At 29.1% G+C, this 19,506-nt stretch overlaps 1 protein-coding gene across 1 annotated transcript; it reads left to right on the top strand.

Annotated features, from left to right (window-relative positions):
* Positions 1-12,281: 12,281 nt before the first annotated feature.
* LOC127287825 (uncharacterized) lies at positions 12,282-17,870 on the top strand. The gene is made up of 3 exons (XM_051314945.1): positions 12,282-12,353; positions 14,060-14,299; positions 17,612-17,870. The coding sequence occupies exons 2-3, from the start codon at positions 14,123-14,125 to the stop codon at positions 17,822-17,824; spliced, it is 390 nt and encodes a 129-aa protein (XP_051170902.1). The 5' UTR covers positions 12,282-12,353; positions 14,060-14,122; the 3' UTR covers positions 17,825-17,870.
* Positions 17,871-19,506: the final 1,636 nt, after the last annotated feature.

Genomic DNA, 19,506 nt, shown 5'->3' with positions numbered 1-19,506 from the left:
GTGACAAACTTCCTGAAGCGGACGTCAAAATGACACCTGGTGCTGATATACCATGTGTCAGGATGACGCTCGATCTTCAGCAAGTTTCAGTGGAAATTAATTTGCACTTTTTGTGACAAACTTCCTGAAGCGGACGTCAAAATGACACCCGGTGCTGAGATACCATGTGTCAGGATGATGCTCGATCTTCAGAAAGTCTTTGTAGATATTAATTTGCACTTTTTGTGACAAACTTTCTGAAGCGGTCGTCAAAATGACACCTGGTGCTGATATACCATGTGACAGGATGACGCTCGGTCTGCAGAAAGTCTCAGTGGAAATTAATTTGCACTTTTTGTGACAAACTTCCTGAAGCGGACGTCAAAATGACACCCGGTGCTGAGATACCATGTGTCAGGATGACGCTCGATCTTCAGAAAGTCTTTCTAGATATTAATTTGCACTTTTTGTGACAAACTTCCTGAAGCGGTCGTCAAAATGACACCTGGTGCTGATATACCATGTGTCAGGATGACGCTCGGTCTTCAGAAAGTCTTTGTAGATATTAATTTGCACTTTTTGTGACAAACTTCCTGAAGCGGTCGTCAAAATGACACCTGGTGCTGATATACCATGTGTCAGGATGACGCTCGATCTTCAGAAAGTCTTTGTAGATATTAATTTGCACTTTTTGTGACAAACTTCCTGAAGCGGTCGTCAAAATGACACCTGGTGCTGATATACCATGTGTCAGGATGACGCTCGGTCTTCAGAAAGTCTCAGTGGAAATTAATTTGCACTTTTTGTGACAAACTTCCTGAAGCGGTCGTCAAAATGACACCCGGTGCTGAGATACCATGTGTCAGGATGACGCTCGATCTTCAGAAAGTCTTTCTAGATATTAATTTGCACTTTTTGTGACAAACTTCCTGAAGCGGACGTTAAAATGACACCCTGTGCTGAGATACCATGTGTCAGGATGACGCTCGATCTTCAGAAAGTCTTAGTAGATATTAATTTGCACTTTTTGTGACAAACTTCCTGAAGCGGTCGTCAAAATGACACCTTGTGCTGATATACCATGTGTCAGGGTGACGCTCGATCTTCAGAAAGTCTTAGTAGATATTAATTTGCACTTTTTGTGACAAACTTCCTGAAGCGGACGTTAAAATGACACCCGGTGCTGAGATACCATGTGTCAGGATGACGCTCGATCTTCAGAAAGTCTCAGTGGAAATTAATTTGCACTTTTTGTGACAAACTTCCTGAAGCGGACGTCAAAATGACACCTGGTGCTGATATACCATGTGTCAGGATGACGCTCGATCTTCAGAAAGTTTCAGTGGAAATTAATTTGCACTTTTTGTGACAAACTTCCTGAAGCGGACGTCAAAATGACACCCGGTGCTGAGATACCATGTGTCAGGATGATGCTCGATCTTCAGAAAGTCTTTGTAGATATTAATTTGCACTTTTTGTGACAAACTTTCTGAAGCGGTCGTCAAAATGACACCTGGTGCTGATATACCATGTGACAGGATGACGCTCGGTCTTCAGAAAGTCTCAGTGGAAATTAATTTGCACTTTTTGTGACAAACTTCCTGAAGCGGACGTCAAAATGACACCCGGTGCTGAGATACCATGTGTCAGGATGACGCTCGATCTTCAGAAAGTCTTTCTAGATATTAATTTGCACTTTTTGTGACAAACTTCCTGAAGCGGACGTCAAAATGACACCCGGTGCTGAGATACCATGTGTCAGGATGATGCTCGATCTTCAGAAAGTCTTTGTAGATATTAATTTGCACTTTTTGTGACAAACTTCCTGAAGCGGTCGTCAAAATGACACCTGGTGCTGATATACCATGTGTCAGGATGACGCTCGATCTTCAGAAAGTCTTTGTAGATATTAATTTGCACTTTTTGTGACAAACTTCCTGAAGCGGTCGTCAAAATGACACCTGGTGCTGATATACCATGTGTCAGGATGACGCTCGGTCTTCAGAAAGTCTCAGTGGAAATTAATTTGCACTTTTTGTGACAAACTTCCTGAAGCGGTCGTCAAAATGACACCCGGTGCTGAGATACCATGTGTCAGGATGACGCTCGATCTTCAGAAAGTCTTTCTAGATATTAATTTGCACTTTTTGTGACAAACTTCCTGAAGCGGACGTTAAAATGACACCCGGTGCTGAGATACCATGTGTCAGGATGACGCTCGATCTTCAGAAAGTCTTAGTAGATATTAATTTGCACTTTTTGTGACAAACTTCCTGAAGCGGTCGTCAAAATGACACCTTGTGCTGATATACCATTTGTCAGGATGACGTTCGGTCTTCAGAAAGTCTCAGTGGAAATTAATTTGCACTTTTTGTGACAAACTTCCTGAAGCGGTCGTCAAAATGACACCTGGTGCTGATATACCATGTGTCAGGATGACGCTCGGTCTTCAGAAAGTCTCAGTGGAAAATTATTTGCACTTTTTGTGACAAACTTCCTGATGCGGACGTCAAAATGACCCCGCTTTTTGGGAATCTTGTTGTCATGATAATTCTTAACATTTTCAGTGATAGTTGACAACGAGAATGTCAAAGAGAAAAAAATTCCAAGTCCAAATATTTATTTTAATCTATTGGTTATTATTAATATTAAAAAATAATCAAAACGAAGTCACTGCTTCATTAAAATTTAATATATAATTTATTTCTTTAAAAATTATTACTTTGTGTTCAATAAATTTATTTTATTCTATTTGTTCAATAAATAATTGGGAGAATGTCCTATGCTCAAAATTTGTGTTCAACTATATTGTGATTAAATGGAATTTCTACTTACTCAAATTTTTATTTAACAGATTTTCTTATATATTGAGTTTTTTTATTAATTATTAAAAGAATTAAATAAGAATTGTAAGAATAAATTTTCTAAACTTCTATTTAAAAGAAATTATGACTAGCAAAATTCTTATGAAATACACTTTTTATTAAACTGAAGTGTTTCTTCAATTAAATATATGTTTAACCAAATATTTTTAGTCAATAGTATTTCTATTAACTAAATTCAAATTTGTGAACACTTTTTGTGCAACATTCTTTAAAACATTTCTGGAATAATAATTCTCTAAAATTCAACGTTGGTCAAGTTCACAAAGTTTATGATCAATGATTTAGAAAAAAAATGTTTTTCTACATATATTATTACAATTTTTTGTCTAAAGGACTTTGGCTATAGATATTTCTTATGGCTTAATCGCGCTCATTCAAATGGTATATCGGAAAAAGTTGCTTTAAAAATAAAGTAATTACGGAAGGTTATTTAATAAAAAACAGAAATTTTCCTTTTTTTTTATTTATTTAAAGAATAAAAAAATTGAAGTACCTTATCCCCCGCTAATATTTTTTAATATTACATTGCCTCATCACAGAATATGGAAGAGGAAAACGAGAGAAAGTAGAGTATAATAAATATACTCCGCCATTAATATGTGCTCCTAAAAAAAGAAAGGAAATAGAAGATGTAGGGAAAAAACCGAAACAAAAAGTACTAAAACGGGCACCAACATTAAATAAGGTATGGTTATAAATAATATAATATTGTCTGAAATATATATATATATATACATGTGTGTGTGTGGGGCGAATTTCTTGAAGTCTAACAATAAGCAAAATGTAAACATTGAATTATGTGATCTTGAAATTTTTTTCTCTGCTCTTTCAAATGGTGTAAAATTTTCTGTTAAAATTCAGGATATACCCCTTTTTTGAAAATGAAAAATATTTTTATTGTTTTTAATAAAAGACCGTCTTTATTTTTTTTACACCTTAAAATGAAGCTTAAAATTTTTTTTTTTTTAATTAACAAATTAAACAAAATGCTGTTTTTTTGTTTTCGAGATATTATTTAATTAATTATGTAATGTTAATAAAAAAATAAATTATTTCATAAACAAATAAATTTTCCGTGATTTACGTAATTCGTATTTTGGATAAGTAGATTGTTAATAAACAATTAATTAGCATTGCAATTGTATATTGACAATCTACTTATGCAAATTACTTTACATAGGACTTGTTGAATGCGCAATTAACGTTAACTTCAAAAATTTCGCCTCATATATACCTTGGTGGTAGCCCTTCATTTATTTTCAACTTCAAGGCTTATTTTCAATAGGGGATTGTATCCATTAGTGGACCACCTTTTTATTTACTCAAATAATTGTTTTCAGTGAAGGATATTTAAAATAATATATAATACACATATATAATACAAATATATTTAATTATATATAATACACCGTTAAATAGATATTGTACTCAGCTATAACTTATATATGGGACGTTCCACGTCAACAAGGACAGGCTTCTGCCCAAAAATGGTTTTGACGGATTTCAATGTTCTAGGGATTAAAAAATTCGTAAATTTCTATACTTTCGAATGCCGAGTGGCGTTTTTCAAAATTTTAAATGGCGGCTCCATTATGGCGCATAAATGGCAGTAAGTTTGAAAATTTAAAAATAAATTTGTGAATTAAACGTCTTAAAGAATTCCAGTCAATCTAAAACACCTCATACAACAGTTTTTGGGGTCGCTGAATGCAAATATAATGTTAGTTTTCCAAAATTCAAAATGGCGAATTCAAAATGGCGGTAAAAATTTTTAAAATTGATCAAAATGGCTTAAAACTTATTTCTCAAGGGTTTTTTAAGTCGCTTATTATGAATTTAAAGTTATTTTTAATAAATAAGCAAAAATAAAATAAATTTTAAAATGGTGGATCCAAAATGGCGGACAAATTTTTTTAAAAACGCTCGAAATTAATTGAAACTCTATTCTAGAGGGTTTTCTTGGCCGCTAATTACGAATTTAAAGCTATTTTTAATAAATAAGCAAAAATAAAATAAATTCCAAAATGGCGAATACAAAATGGCGGACAAATTTTTAAAAACGCTCGAAATTAATTGAAATTCTATTCTAAGGGGTTTTCATGGCCGCTGATTACGAATTTAATGTTATTTTTATTAAATAAGCAAAAATAAAATAAATTCCAAAATGGCAGATCCAAAATGGAGGACAAATTTTTTTAAAAACGCACGAAAATGATTGAAACTCTTTCCTAGGGAGTTTTCCTGGCCGCTGATTACGAATTTAAAGTTATTTTTAATAAATAAGCAAAAATAAAATAAATTTTAAAATGGTGGATCCAAAATGGCGGACAAATTTTTTTAAAAACGCTCGAAATTAATTGAAACTCTATTCTAGAGGGTTTTCTTGGCCGCTAATTACGAATTTAAAGTTATTTTTAATAAATAAGCAAAAATAAAATAAATTCCAAAATGGCGAATCCAAAATGGCGGACAAATTTTTAAAAACGCTCGAAATTAATTGAAATTCTATTCTAAGGGGTTTTCATGGCCGCTGATTACGAATTTAATGTTATTTTTATTAAATAAGCAAAAATAAAATAAATTCCAAAATGGCAGATCCAAAATGGCGGACAAATTTTTTTAAAAACGCTCGAAAATGATTGAAACTCTTTCCTAGGGAGTTTTCCTGTCCGCTGATTACAAATTTAAAGTTATTTTTAATAAATAAGCAAACATAAAATAAATTGCAAAATGGCGGACAAAGATTTTAAAAACGACCAAAAATGATTGAATCTCTATTCTAGGTCGTTTTTCTTGCCGAACGTAAAAATGAAAACAAAGAGAGCCGTACATAGTATTTTATGCATGTACATCTTTCTTTGGAACTTGAAATTTTTAAAAATTAATAATTGTCGAATAGTATTAATAATAATAGAATATAATGAAATTAATTAATAATAAATTATTGATAAACAAAAAAAAATACAAATTTATTTTTCCGGTTATGTATATGAAGTACATCGGGCACAAAGATCCTTTTAGGTATACGTTACTGACAGACACTGCAGAACCTCACTATGCTCTCTACTTTTCCTAGTTTGCAACCGAAGGAAACAGTCTTATCGAACCGGAGCTTTTCGATCTGGCTTCAATTGTAATTTAATGATTTCACATATTAATAATAAAATAATGGTAATTAAATTTTTTTAATAATATTACCAGTCACAAAGTAAACCTATTGATCCAGTTTTATTCCACAATTAGTCGCTTCTTATATGACCATATATGGACATGTTCTAGAAATCATGTGACTCGGGCGGATCAATCAGCGCGTTGCTGGGTCCTACCACGCCGCGTATCCCCACCACTGTAAAAACTATCCTAGCTCGTTCACATTATTTTGGCTTTAATTTAAACTACAATCAGTCTTTTTCAGGACTACAAGTTAGCATAATTCCAAAATCGTTAATTTAAACTACAATCAGTCGTTTTCAGGACTACCAGTTTGCATAATTCCAAAATCTTCAATTTAAACTACAATCAGTCCTTTTCGGGAATACCGAAAAGTTTTAATTAATCTCAAGCGTTTTTTAAATTTTTGTCCGCCATTTTGGAATTTATTTTATGTTTGCTTATTTATTAAAAATAACTTTAAATTCGTAATCAGCGGCCAGGAAAACTCCCTAGGAAAGAGTTTCAATCATTTTCGAGCGTTTTTAAAAAAATTTGTCCGCCATTTTGGATCTGCCATTTTGGAATTTATTTTATTTTTGCTTATTTAATAAAAATAACATTAAATTCGTAATCAGCGGCCATGAAAACCCCTTCGAATAGAATTTCAATTAATTTCGAGCGTTTTTAAAAATTTGTCCGCCATTTTGTATTCGCCATTTTGGAATTTATTTTATTTTTGCTTATTTATTAAAAATAACTTTAAATTCGTAATTAGCGGCCAAGAAAACCCTCTAGAATAGAGTTTCAATTAATTTCGAGCGTTTTTAAAAAAATTTGTCCGCCATTTTGGATCCACCATTTTAAAATTTATTTTATTTTTGCTTATTTATTAAAAATAACTTCAAATTCATAATAAGTGACCCAAAAAACCCCTGAGAAATAAGTTTTAAGCCATTTTGATCAATTTTAAAAATTTTTACCGCCATTTTGAATTCGCCATTTTGAATTTTGGAAAACTAACATTATATTTGCATTCAGTGACCCCAAAAACTGTTGTATGAGGTGTTTTAGATTGAATGGAATTCTTTAAGACGTTTAATTCACAAATTTATTTTTAAATTTTCAAACTTACTGCCATTTATGCGCCATAATGGAGCCGCCATTTAAAATTTTGAAAAACGCCACTCGGCATTCGAAAGTATAGAAATTTACGAATTTTTTAATCCCTAGAACATTGAAATCCGTCAAAACCATTTTTGGGCAGAAGCCTGTCCTTGTTGACGTGGAACGTCCCATATATATATATATATATATATATATATATATATATATATATTTGTAATATGGGTGATTCTCCGTGTAGCGCACAACTTCTTTATTTCATGTTGTAAAAGAAAAATCACAAATAATGTTTACATAATATTTCGATTTCAATGTAAAAAGGTAATTTTTGTGATTACAAACAAAAACCAATAGTTACTTTCGTATTTAACATTATAGTTTTTCATGAAAAGTGGTTTTTAAGGTTGAAAAAGTCAAAATTTGACCTGTCCCCACAGGATGTTTAAACAAAAAAATTAATTTTTTTTAGCAATGTGCATTAATAAATACGATTACTGTTGAAATTTTAGTATTGCATATTTTAGTAGAATTGAATAAAAAAACGTTTGATGAAAAAAAATAATTATTTTATTTTTTTTTGCTTTTTTTACTTGACTGGATTTTGTGTGTTATTCTGCGTTTTATTATTAAACATTGAATTATTTAAATAAAAGTCAAATGTTAATATACTTCTACTTCAGTAACAGCAAAAGTTATATTCCTTAAGTTGATCCATGAAGAATGTAATCAATTTTCTAATTGATTTATCCTTTTCTTACACATTTCAAGATTCAAATTTGTACAGGGCATCACAAAATCGTCTCCGCCGGTATCCACCGACCCTTCGAAAATAATAAAAATAAAAAATAATAATGAAATAATGAAGGTTAAATAACGTGTAGTTATATTATTACCCGTGTAGAAATTACCAACGTATGTCTAAAATGATTGTTGGCCCAACATTGATCCTACATTGGCAGCCCCAGTTTATATATTTTGGACCGGTCCTAACTTGGATTTAGCTAGAACATCTACTTAAGTGTTAGAAATTTTTTTTTATGAAAAAAAGTGATTTAATTTAGGATTTTTAAAATATTCTCAGATAATACTTATTTAATTAATTGATAATTATTTACATGGTTTTAATTATTTATTAATTTGCAGTAAATATTTAAAAACATTTTTCCATAGTTATATTTGTTAATTTATTTAATTGTTATATATATTGACAAATAATATATTTCAAAAATATGTTGTTGAATTTTTATTTGTTTAAACAATTTATTGTTCATAATTTATAACTTTTTTAAATACACATAGACAATAAGACAATTTAGACATAGACAATTTTATAAATTTGTTACCTTCTCTTAGTAGTTATTAATTTAAGGGTTATAAATAAAATAAAATATAGAATTAAATTTGCAACAACTATTATGTTAAATTGTTTAAATAAATAATTTTTTCTATTTATTAACATTTTTCACAATTTTCCTAGAAAAATGCAGTATTTTTTTCTATTGTAAAATTAGGAAAAAGCTGCATCTTCCTAGGTGCACTACAAAAAAGTTAATAAATAACAACAATAAATTGTTATACAATTGTTGAATTAATAATTTTACATCAAATCTATCTGGCTTTATATTCGACTTGATAAATTGTAAAATTAGGAAAAAACTGCATCTTTCTAGGTGCACTACAAAAAATGTTAATATAAATAACAATAAATTGTTTAAACAAATTAACAATGCAATATAATGTTTTAAATCCATTATTTGACAACATAAAACACTTACAGTGAAAGTGAAAATTTATATAGACAAATCAAATAAAAATATCTATTTAGGTTATGTAGCCGCGGTCGTTAAAGCGTTCTTTAGGTCATGCGTCTGGGGTTTGATTCCCGTAGGGTTTAAATTTTAATTTAACTCTCAAGAGTTTAATTTAAAACTTACAGGATATTCCTTCTTGAAAGTTAGTATTAATTGTGGTAAAATCGCATCACAAACCATTGTAGGACTAAGCTAGACCTAGTTAATAATGGGGCAAAATAGATAGGACTAAGCTAGGACCAGTTTTCATTTTCTAAACGGGGTGCAGTCTATATAAATGTGAAACATATGAAACCAATTAAAAATAAATAATAATTTTCGCAAAGAAACAAAAATTATCAACGCCGGTCCCACCGAACACTGCGTCCCCACCGGCATCAGAATTTCCACCGTCACTAATGCAAGTTTAATACTACAATGAAACAAACGAGATTAAAAATATTTATTATAAACTATCATAGCTCCGGTAAATTTACAAATAAATTTCTATAAATTACCGTATAAATTTCCGTAAATTACCGCATTAATTTCAATAAATTACCGAAATAAAATTTTTAATTGTCGTTCGCGCTATAAATATATTTGTTTAAATTACCGCAAAAATTTCCATAAATTACTGCGGAAATTTCCGAAAATTATCAAAATTAAAATTTTTAATTGTGATTTATGCTTTACATATTTTTGTGAATTTTAGAAAAAATTTCCATAAATTTCCTCTAATATTTCCGTAAATTACCGAAATCAAAATTTTTAATTGTCGTTCGCGCTATATATATTTTTGTGAATTACCTCAAAAATTTCCATAAACATTTTAAATCAAACTTCAAATATTTTATAGAATTCAAAAAGCAAAGAATTTTTTTTAAATTTGATTAAAAAAATTAGAATATGAATATTTCTTGACACTTTATCTTCAAAAATATGTATTGGTATTTATCATTTCCATAAAAAAATATTTTTAAAGTTTCAAACACCACATGGTGCGGTACGCGGAGAATCAGTCATATATGTATTATATATATTGAGACTTTTTTTAAGCTTCAAAGAAACATTTTTAGTTTGATTTTGTTAAGTGATGTTCTTTTGACAAGATAAATTTGTTTCCATAAGTGGATCACCTGCTGAAATGGTTAACAAATGATTAAAAATCAAATAAACATTAAAGGATTTCAATGCTTATAGAATATTTATTTATTATAAACACTTAGAACATTCAAACAAACAACAATATTAGTGCATTTCAATTAATTTCAGTGTTACAAATGTTGCAAATGAAATATCTTTTTTTCTACTTATTTTTTAAAATTTTTTAAACTTTTTTTCTTCGTCAGATTTCTTTTTTAATGCTTTTAATGACATTTTAAAAATTTGTAAACGCAGGAGGTCAAATTTAGCACAGTGGTGTGAATGCAGTATCATTTTTATATACAGAACAATCGACGATTTATATACGGCCACTCATGGATACAAATTGGGTATAACACTAATAATCTCATGAGTCCACTCATGGATACATTCCCCTATACTGCGTATATGGGCATTGTTCTAGAACTTTTAAACTTTATGTTGTCGCTCATTATGATACCTTAAGAAATTTAAATATAACTTTTCAACACCACAGTTCAAGATTGTTCGTTTTACATGTAATAAGTGTTTATTACTTATTATGAATATGTAAAAAACAATGATAGTAAATAAAAGTAGTAAATTCGTCTGTTTTTGGTGCGCGAACTTATAATTTTATATACTAGCTTCTGAAAACGAGGCCATAAGCAAAAAAATAATTTTACGAGTAACGTAACACGTTATGTTACAAATAAAAATAACAATGTGTAAAAATGAATCACTCAAAGTTTTTTCTGTCATTTGATCAATTCTAAAGCCAATAAAATTAATTTCATGAATGTGCCTCAAAAAAAAATCAATTTTCTTCAATCTCAAAGTTTAAAAGTTCTAGAATAATGCCCATATGACTCTGAATTTGTTCATGGAAGTATCAAAATTTAGTTTAAAGATAATTTGAAGCAGATAACTTGGTAAGCAAATTTATCCGCAGTGAGCAAACTCATATAGTGAAATAACCCCGTCTTACAGTATTACATATTTATTTGACCTAATTTTTTTGTTGTCTAAATTTCATTTAATCTATTAATATGATTTATAAAAAGGCTTATCGGTCAAAAAATTATTTATTTATTATAAAAATAAATTATTGTGTCGACGTTTCTGGTCGGTACCAACTCTTTGAAACAACTCATTATATTCGTTAGAATAAATTATTTATTTATGAAAAGTATTAAAAAATTTCTAAAAAATGTAAAATTTGAAGATAATAATTTAATATAATCTTAATTTAAAAAATAAAATAAATACATATGACGGAACTGATATAAGTAAACAATAAGAATTACAATTTCAACCGAGCAAATGTTAGCGAGAGATGATATGATGCTAGTAAAATTAAATAACATACCACTCGGAATAAATACTAACAATTATAAAAATTAGTTCTGATTCTCAACAATAACAGTTTTTGAGATTCAAATTTAAATTTTAGTTGTCACCTAACTTCAGTCTCCGTTATATCTATGTGTTAATATCGATCCTTCATAGTGATCATAATAATTTGTAATAGTTAATATTTATTTCGAGTTATTTAATTTTATATCTACATGTTTTTTAATTGTTAATCATTGAAGTATTTTAAAACTAATTTATGTTATTTATATTTTTTTAACCCTGAAGATAGGTTGGTACCGACCCGAAACATCAACACAATAATTTATTTTTATAATGGATAAATAATTTTTTTTACCATAAAGCCTTCTTATAAATCTTATTAATAAATTATAACAGTCACTAATTTCATATATAAATATATTTAATCTAATTCTCATTTGGACTAATCTTACTATATTTAATTCTTATTTAATCTAATATGAATCTAATACTTGAAGAAGTATAAGTTAAAATTGATTTCAGGATGTACAGAAGGTTGTCCGACAAGAGGAAATAAAAACCGCTGACGCGAGTAGTTTCGCCGCTTTTTTAAATAATGTAAGCATAGTTTTAAACACAATAACTTTTCTGTGTTATAAATAAATTACACGTAATTTTGTAAAGAATGAAATTTATATGTGATATGTTAAAAAGCTAAATTTCTTTAAAAGTGACAAAAAAATTGTAAATTTTGTTTAATTTTAATAGCAATTACACATTTAAGAATTGCAATAGTGTGGGCAAATTCAATTGAACGGCTGTGTACATTTTTTGCATACATATGCGTTGTTTAATTGCATTTTACTTTCAGCAAAAAATAACTGAAGAAATAATAATTCCTCCTGCTGTTGATGATTATACAACAGAAACCGTGCCCATTTTAAACAAAACTGAAGTGACTCAAGTAAGCATAATAATTCAATATATGTGACATGATCTACAAAAAGAGACCTTGGGTGTTAAATCATTTTTCATTTCTTTGTCAATTGGAATAGTTTAAGACGCTCTTTCACATGTTAGAAAGCAGAAAGTTATAATTTTTCGAAGATTTTAATAAAAGTGTTGAAGGGTTAGTACCACATCTTTTTTCAGGAAAATCGATTTTCTAAAAACTACATATTCTTGTAGTAGATATATGTAGAAATGCTGTGGAAACTATAATTTTGGTTGGAAACTTCGGTAACATATCGAAAAACGGGGTACAATGTAAAAGTCACGCGCTCACGGAGCGTACTCTTTCGCAAATACAATATATGCTTTTATAATAAATATATACGTATATAAATATAAATATATATCAAATTACACATATATATATATATATATATATATATAAATATGTTTATAAAAGTATATATACTCTGTTCCAGGAGAGATCGATATTTTTCTGCGCATCTTGTTGTAAGAGGGTATAATTGTAAGTGAAAAAGGCGTTTTCTAGATTTTTTTCTGAGCCTGGTCTTCAAAAGGCAGTCGGAAGGGTCTTTTATGGTTTTATTGCTTTTCATTGCAACATTAAAAATTGTTGGAATTTAAAAAAATAATTATATAAATATTATATTTGCAATGTACAGGTTGAAACAATTACAACGGTATAAAATTTTTTGCAAATACTATAAGATTAGAGTTTGTACATATGTAAATCATGAAATTATATAACTTTTTCAAAAGCAAATTTTAATATTTAGACGTAAAAATTTATATCGTTGGAATCGTCAAAATCTGCAAATGGTAAATTTAATATTTAAAAAATTATTTCTTTGGATTTGAATATTTTTTATTTTGCACCAAAATGCCATAAAATCTAAACGACCCTAAAATGGATAAAAAAAATTTACTTCTCAATACACATGTGTCTTCAAATTTAAAAGAAATTGAAAGAGAAAGCTTATTTGCTGAAACGGAAAATAATATACGCCTCCTTTTATAATTTTCTGCGCGTAAAGGGCCCAAATTCGTCAGGAAAAATATCGATTTCTCCTGGAACAGCGTATATACATGTATATTATGTATCTTGTCGCAAAAGTAGGGGTATTTTCAGGCGGCCATGACAGCAAGATAATCAATTATAATTAAGGAATAAATTTTTTTTAAATAGTTTAAACCCCTTCTTTTAGGTGCAAAAAGTTTGAAGTAAATAAAATAAATTTTGTAATAAATGAAAAATATTTAAGAAAAGTCACTGAGATGTAGTACTAACCCCTTAAGAAAAAAGTGGGCAAACACGAAAAAAGTGTCTGTTTTAGCTTTATCAGCTATTTTCTCGAAGACTTGTGTTTCCACGTAAGGTCTTTTTGCGTAAAGCAGGTCATATTATGATTTAAAATGAAATCGTTTATACAAAATATACTAGAGTATATTTTGTATAAACGATTTCATTTTCCTCCTCGCCAACCTTAACTTGTTAATGAAATGAAACTTAATGAAACTGATATTCTATATTTCCTTCACACTACATTTCAATCAGTTTTCTTGTGTAGGTCTTTGTACCTGATACATAGTTTTTAAAAATCTTTTTAAATTACCTGTTTTTATTTTATAGTTTCTTTATTTTTACTTTTGTAAGATATTTTTATGTATCCTTGTTCTCTAATACACTTCTGTTTTAAGGTGGAAAAGTGCAACACGTGCCCTAAAACGAGGAAGTTGAATAAAATTTTAAATAAAAAATATATGCAGTTAACAGCTGAAAATGCAGTTTTAAAAGCGGAAAACCTCCGTTTAAAAGAAGAAATGCATATTCTAAAGAACGAGAAGGAGAGTCAAATTTTAAAACAATTAGAAAATGTGAGGGAAGACTTGAAAAAAAAGAAGAAAAAGACATCTGCGCGGAATAGTGACTCAAATACGGTATGCACCCAATTCATTCTTTTCGCTAGAAAATTTAAAATTAAAGTTCTACCATTCGATTTATAAACACTTAGGTTGGAGACCTTGATAGAATTACGATAAATTATTTTTAAGGTAATAATCAAGGGCGGTATCGTTAATTCGAGGTAACTACGAAAGAATTTTTTTTATTTTTCGTAGCATTTGAACCCCAAAAACCCGATTTTCGCTTATAAAATCGATCTAATTTTTACTGTATAATTAATAATTATTAAAAAAAGCTTTTTGTAGTTACCTAGGGAAGTAAGTCAAGAAGTACAATATTCTTGAAATATGGGATACATTCATTTTAAATAAATGAAAAAAAAATTTAAATATTATACCCGCCTTAATTTTGTGCACTTGGGCAAAAATTTAATAACCCGTGCAGAAAATTTGACCTGGTCCTGGTCGGGCCGAGACCGGGCACGATCTGGACCAGATCTGGCAATCTGATCTGGACCCGATCGAAATGAAACAGGGAACCCGACCGGGGCCATGCCAATTTTCCCGATTTGGAATCGTAGTCGGGACCCGACCAGGGTCATGGTAATTTGCTCGATCTTATAGTAATTGTAATTTTCAACAAATTATAATTATTTTTCTCTAATTGATAAATAAAACAATAGAATTAATCAATATTATTTTATTTTATGAATCTGCATTTAAAAAAACACCTTACAAAATGAAAAGGAAATGTAAGTTGAAAAAAATTATTTGAATAATTATTTCGTTTACTCTCCAATTCTTAATTAATAAAAATGTTTACTAATTTAAATTAGTGACTAACTTTTTGCTTATGAATTAGTAAAATTTTACTAATTATTAGTAAATTTTACTAACAATTCGTAAAATTTAAGAGGGACTCACTTTTTGCTTTAGAATTAGTTAAATTTTACTAATTGTTAGTAACATTTTATTAGCCACTAAGGAAAAAGTGAGTCACTAATTCAAATTAGTAAAATTTTACTAATTAATAAGCAAAAAGTGAGTCACTAATTCAAATTAGTAAAATTTTACTAATTAATAAGCATAAAGTGAGTCACTAATTCAAATTAGTAAACATTTTTACTAATGCAGATTTAGAGTGTAAAAAATTTCACAAAATATTATAAATGTATTTTTACTAGTTTATAAAATTTTTTAAATATGGTAACCAGGCCTGGCCTTGGTTGGGCCAATAATAATTTACTAACCCGGGGCCAGAACAGGAAATCGGATCGGGTCCAGGTCGGTAATCGGGATGAAAAGTGGCAATTTGTGCACGGGAATGTTTAATATTCATAATTAGTTTTCTAAAATAAATTATAGTGCCAGATAAAAATTGTTTTTAAACGTCAATTAAGGATAATCACCATTTGTCGATGGACGTATACCAATTTCTTGAGGTTCGGTTCCAATTCTCGATAGTATGGAATTTCTTAACATATAACTTGACAATTAAGAAATTAACCTTTACCAGTATTTACAAAATCGAATAAATATTTATTTTTCAGATCAAAATATTATAAAACATTGCGATGAAACAATTATACTTATTTAACTGTAAATTTATAATTTATACAAAAAATAATTAACCTAAAAAAAGTTTTCATCACTGGCACTTAATAAACAAAAACATAACCAACTTTATTTACAATTTTTTTTTGAATTATCGACCAATGACATATCAGCTTCAAAACTGACTGCACTATTTTTCGAGTCAGTATACCTTGACAAAAGTAGCTGAGATAAAATATGGAGCCAGATACCGATGATTTGCTTTTCAAAAATATAAAAAATTTGTTTTGACAAATATACATTTAATTTGTATTTTTAATCTCTTAGCTGCGGTTTTAATTTTGAAGAAAGTGCCCAAATTGCAAATGAAAATTTTTTTTTGAATTTTAATAAAACTTTTTATATAGGGGTTTTTCAGGTCGCTGAACACGAATCCGGTGTCCGTTTTTCAAAATTCAAAACGACGGATCCAAGTCGGCGAACAATTTTCTTAAAATTCGCTATATTAGTTTGAAACTTGTTACTCAGGGGTTTACGGTGTCGCTTATTACGAATTTAATGTCAGATTCGTGATTAGCGACCTTGAAAATCCTTTAGTAATGAGTTGCCGTAAATTATATTAATTTTTCAAAAATTCAAAAAAATTTTCGGGGTCGTAATCAACGACCCTGAAAACCCCCGAGGAACAAGTTTCAAGCAAATATAGTGAATTTGAAAAAAATTGTCCGGCATCTTGAATCCGCCATTGTGAATTTTAGAAATTTTTAAAATTATGACGTCCGATTCGTAATCAGCGACCACAAAAACCCCTGTTTAAGAAATTCCAAGCGAAAAACTTTGATTTTATAAATATATCTCCGACATATTGGATCCGCCATTTTGAATTTTGAAAGTTTCAAAATTTGACTAAAGATTCGTAATCAGCGACCCTGTAAACCCCCGAATAACAAGTTTCAAGCGAATATCGTGAACTTAAAAAAATGTCCGATTAATTTGACCCGACCAAAAAATACGCTTTTTCAACCATTTTTATTGAAGAATAGAATTTTTTTCAAAAAATTAAAATACAGTTGGGTATTATACTACTCTAGAACTAAAAAAACATTTTTTCTTCAAAAATGTCGGTCTGACAAATGATATGGCGGAGTGCTTCAAAAATGTATCGCTGTGCGGTGGGCACTATAACTCGGTCTACATTTGAGCTAGATAAAAAAAGCTTTAGTTTCTGCAGCTCAAAATCTACCGAAATACGTATTCGTTTTTAAAAAAAATTCATTTTTCGCGAAATGGCATCGATTTGCAGGAAAAGTGCTTATTTTTGCCTAAATTTCGTTACTTAAAGTTGTCTAGAAAATATAAATATTAATGTTTCAAGAAATACGTACGTATATTTTTTTTAATGGTTTTGATTTAACTTTAAATATTCACACAAATTATTATAAACAGTATGTTACTATTTTGTTCTAACTAACCACTGCAAAGCTTGTGATTTTATTAATAACTTGTTATTAATTTAAATTAAGAATGTACCTTAAGAGTTCATGATTAAAATCCCAATAATAGTGGTATTTAAGATACTGAAAGTTATTTTTAAGAAATGACCCTATTCTTATTTAAAACCTCTCAATTTTAAAGTCTGATTAAAAAGCCTGCGATTTAGAGGTTGGAATTATCGAAATTCTATCAACAGGATCAACCTCATTTGTGAATGTTCCTTTAGTGTTTGAAAAAAATTCAACCCTATTTTCAATATGAGATAATAATAATTGAAACAATTATTTAAAATATTTCTAGGTTACTTGTGCTGGAGTCCAAATTTGTAAAGACGCTTTTAATGAAGCCTTGGATGCGAAAACTATCAGTGCCAGAGTTCGCAAAATTGCCTCTGGCTACTGGCCTCCTAAAAAAATTCAATTTGTTGGCAACAAAAAGCCATTGGGGGTATCCAAGAAAAATTGGATTAAAATCCAATACAAAGATTACGACAATATCAGACATATGTATTGAACACTTTGTTTTTTTTAAAAGCTCCACTGCGTAAATATGCAGTCACACCCACACACCAGGAAAACCGGGAATTAGACAGAAATTTTTAGTTATTGACTGTTATTGAAAATCGGTTAAATAAAAATACTGTTAAATACAAATTCGGTTCACAAAGCAGTTAACTGCAGACGTGATAAGTAAGTTATAACAATACTTAATTTTAAAAAATGCAACAAAATGTAAATTTATACAAATTTCCTAATTCAGAAGTTTTTCCAAAAAAAAATGCTAATCAGTTGTCGCATTATTGAAAAAATATTAAGTATATTGTTTTTCATTGCAGATCATTTTGTAAAGAACTAACGGAGGAACAAGAAAAAGAGGATGAAGAAGAGGAGGAAGAGGGAGTAGATGAAGAGGAGGGAGAGGATGAAGAGGAGGGAGAGGATAAAGAGGAAGAAGAGGAAGTGGATGAAGAGGAGAGAGTGGATGAAGAGGAGAGAGTGGATGGAGAGGAGAGAGTGGATGGAGAGGAGAGAGTGGATGGAGAGGAGAGAGTGGATGAAGAGGAGAGAGTGGATGGAGAGGAGAGAGTGGATGGAGAGGAGAGAGTGTATGAGGAAGAAAGAGAGAGGAGGAAGTGAAAGAATAAAAGTGAACAGAAACATAAAAATAAAATAAAAATTTTATTTAAATAAAAAATTTAATTAATATTAATATATTAATATTAATAATATTATAATAAACTATTATATTAGTTAGTTATTAACTAGTTATAACTTATATTAACTAACTATAAGTTAGTATAAGTACTTATAGTAGTAGTTAGTACTTATAACTAACTACTTATATTAACTATTATATTAGTTTTATTATAATTATTTATTATATTATATTTAATTTTTATTTATTTTTATGTTTTTTATATTATATTTTATAATGGAGATTTATTTATTTATTTTATTAATAAACTGTTTTTCAAAGATAGTACAATTTTTATTTCAATATAAAAACTTGCTATTATTGTTCAAAAATTTATATATTTTTATGGAAATTTACAACATTTCTAACAATGAGAGTATTTTTATAATTTTTTATAAAAAATATGTTTTATTGTAATAAAAACAACATATTTATAGCCAGATTTTAAAAAATTGTCACGTGAACTACTACTTTATATAATTATTTTTTACATGAGTGTTCATTTTTCGAAATTGCAATTAATAGAATTTCTTTTGAAACAACTTAAGTAGCACGTAATATTACAATAATATCATAGTAATATTAGTATACTACGTGTACTAAAAGTTGTATATAACAGAATAGTAAAAAAAATTATACAATAGTTTTGATTGAAAAACAAAACTCGGAGTACAACTCCCCACTCTCCCCTACGATGAGGCTGACATTTTATTATGACTGTAATACTACGTGCTACATGGGTATCGATTGTTTATTAAGACAAATAAAAATTCGGTGAATTTTTATTTTGATTAAAGGGAGGTACCCATTGCGGGAGTAAAAAAATCGATTTTTTATTTAATGCATTTTTGAAAGCTACATATGTGTGTAAAGCGATTTTTTGATCTGAAGAATATTTTCGTTTCTACAGCGTTTTGAACTCATCGACATTCCAAAACTAAGTGCCACTAAGGTCGTAAGTCGACCGCAATATTGGATCAGCTATTTTCAGTTTTGAAAAT

The sequence above is a fragment of the Leptopilina boulardi genome, unplaced genomic scaffold, assembly GCF_019393585.1.
Source record: "Leptopilina boulardi isolate dan_hultmark-lab unplaced genomic scaffold, ZJU_Lbou_2.1 LbouV2_373, whole genome shotgun sequence".
Classification (NCBI taxonomy): Eukaryota; Metazoa; Arthropoda; class Insecta; order Hymenoptera; family Figitidae; genus Leptopilina; species Leptopilina boulardi.
This window is presented reverse-complemented; position numbering and strand designations above follow the sequence as displayed.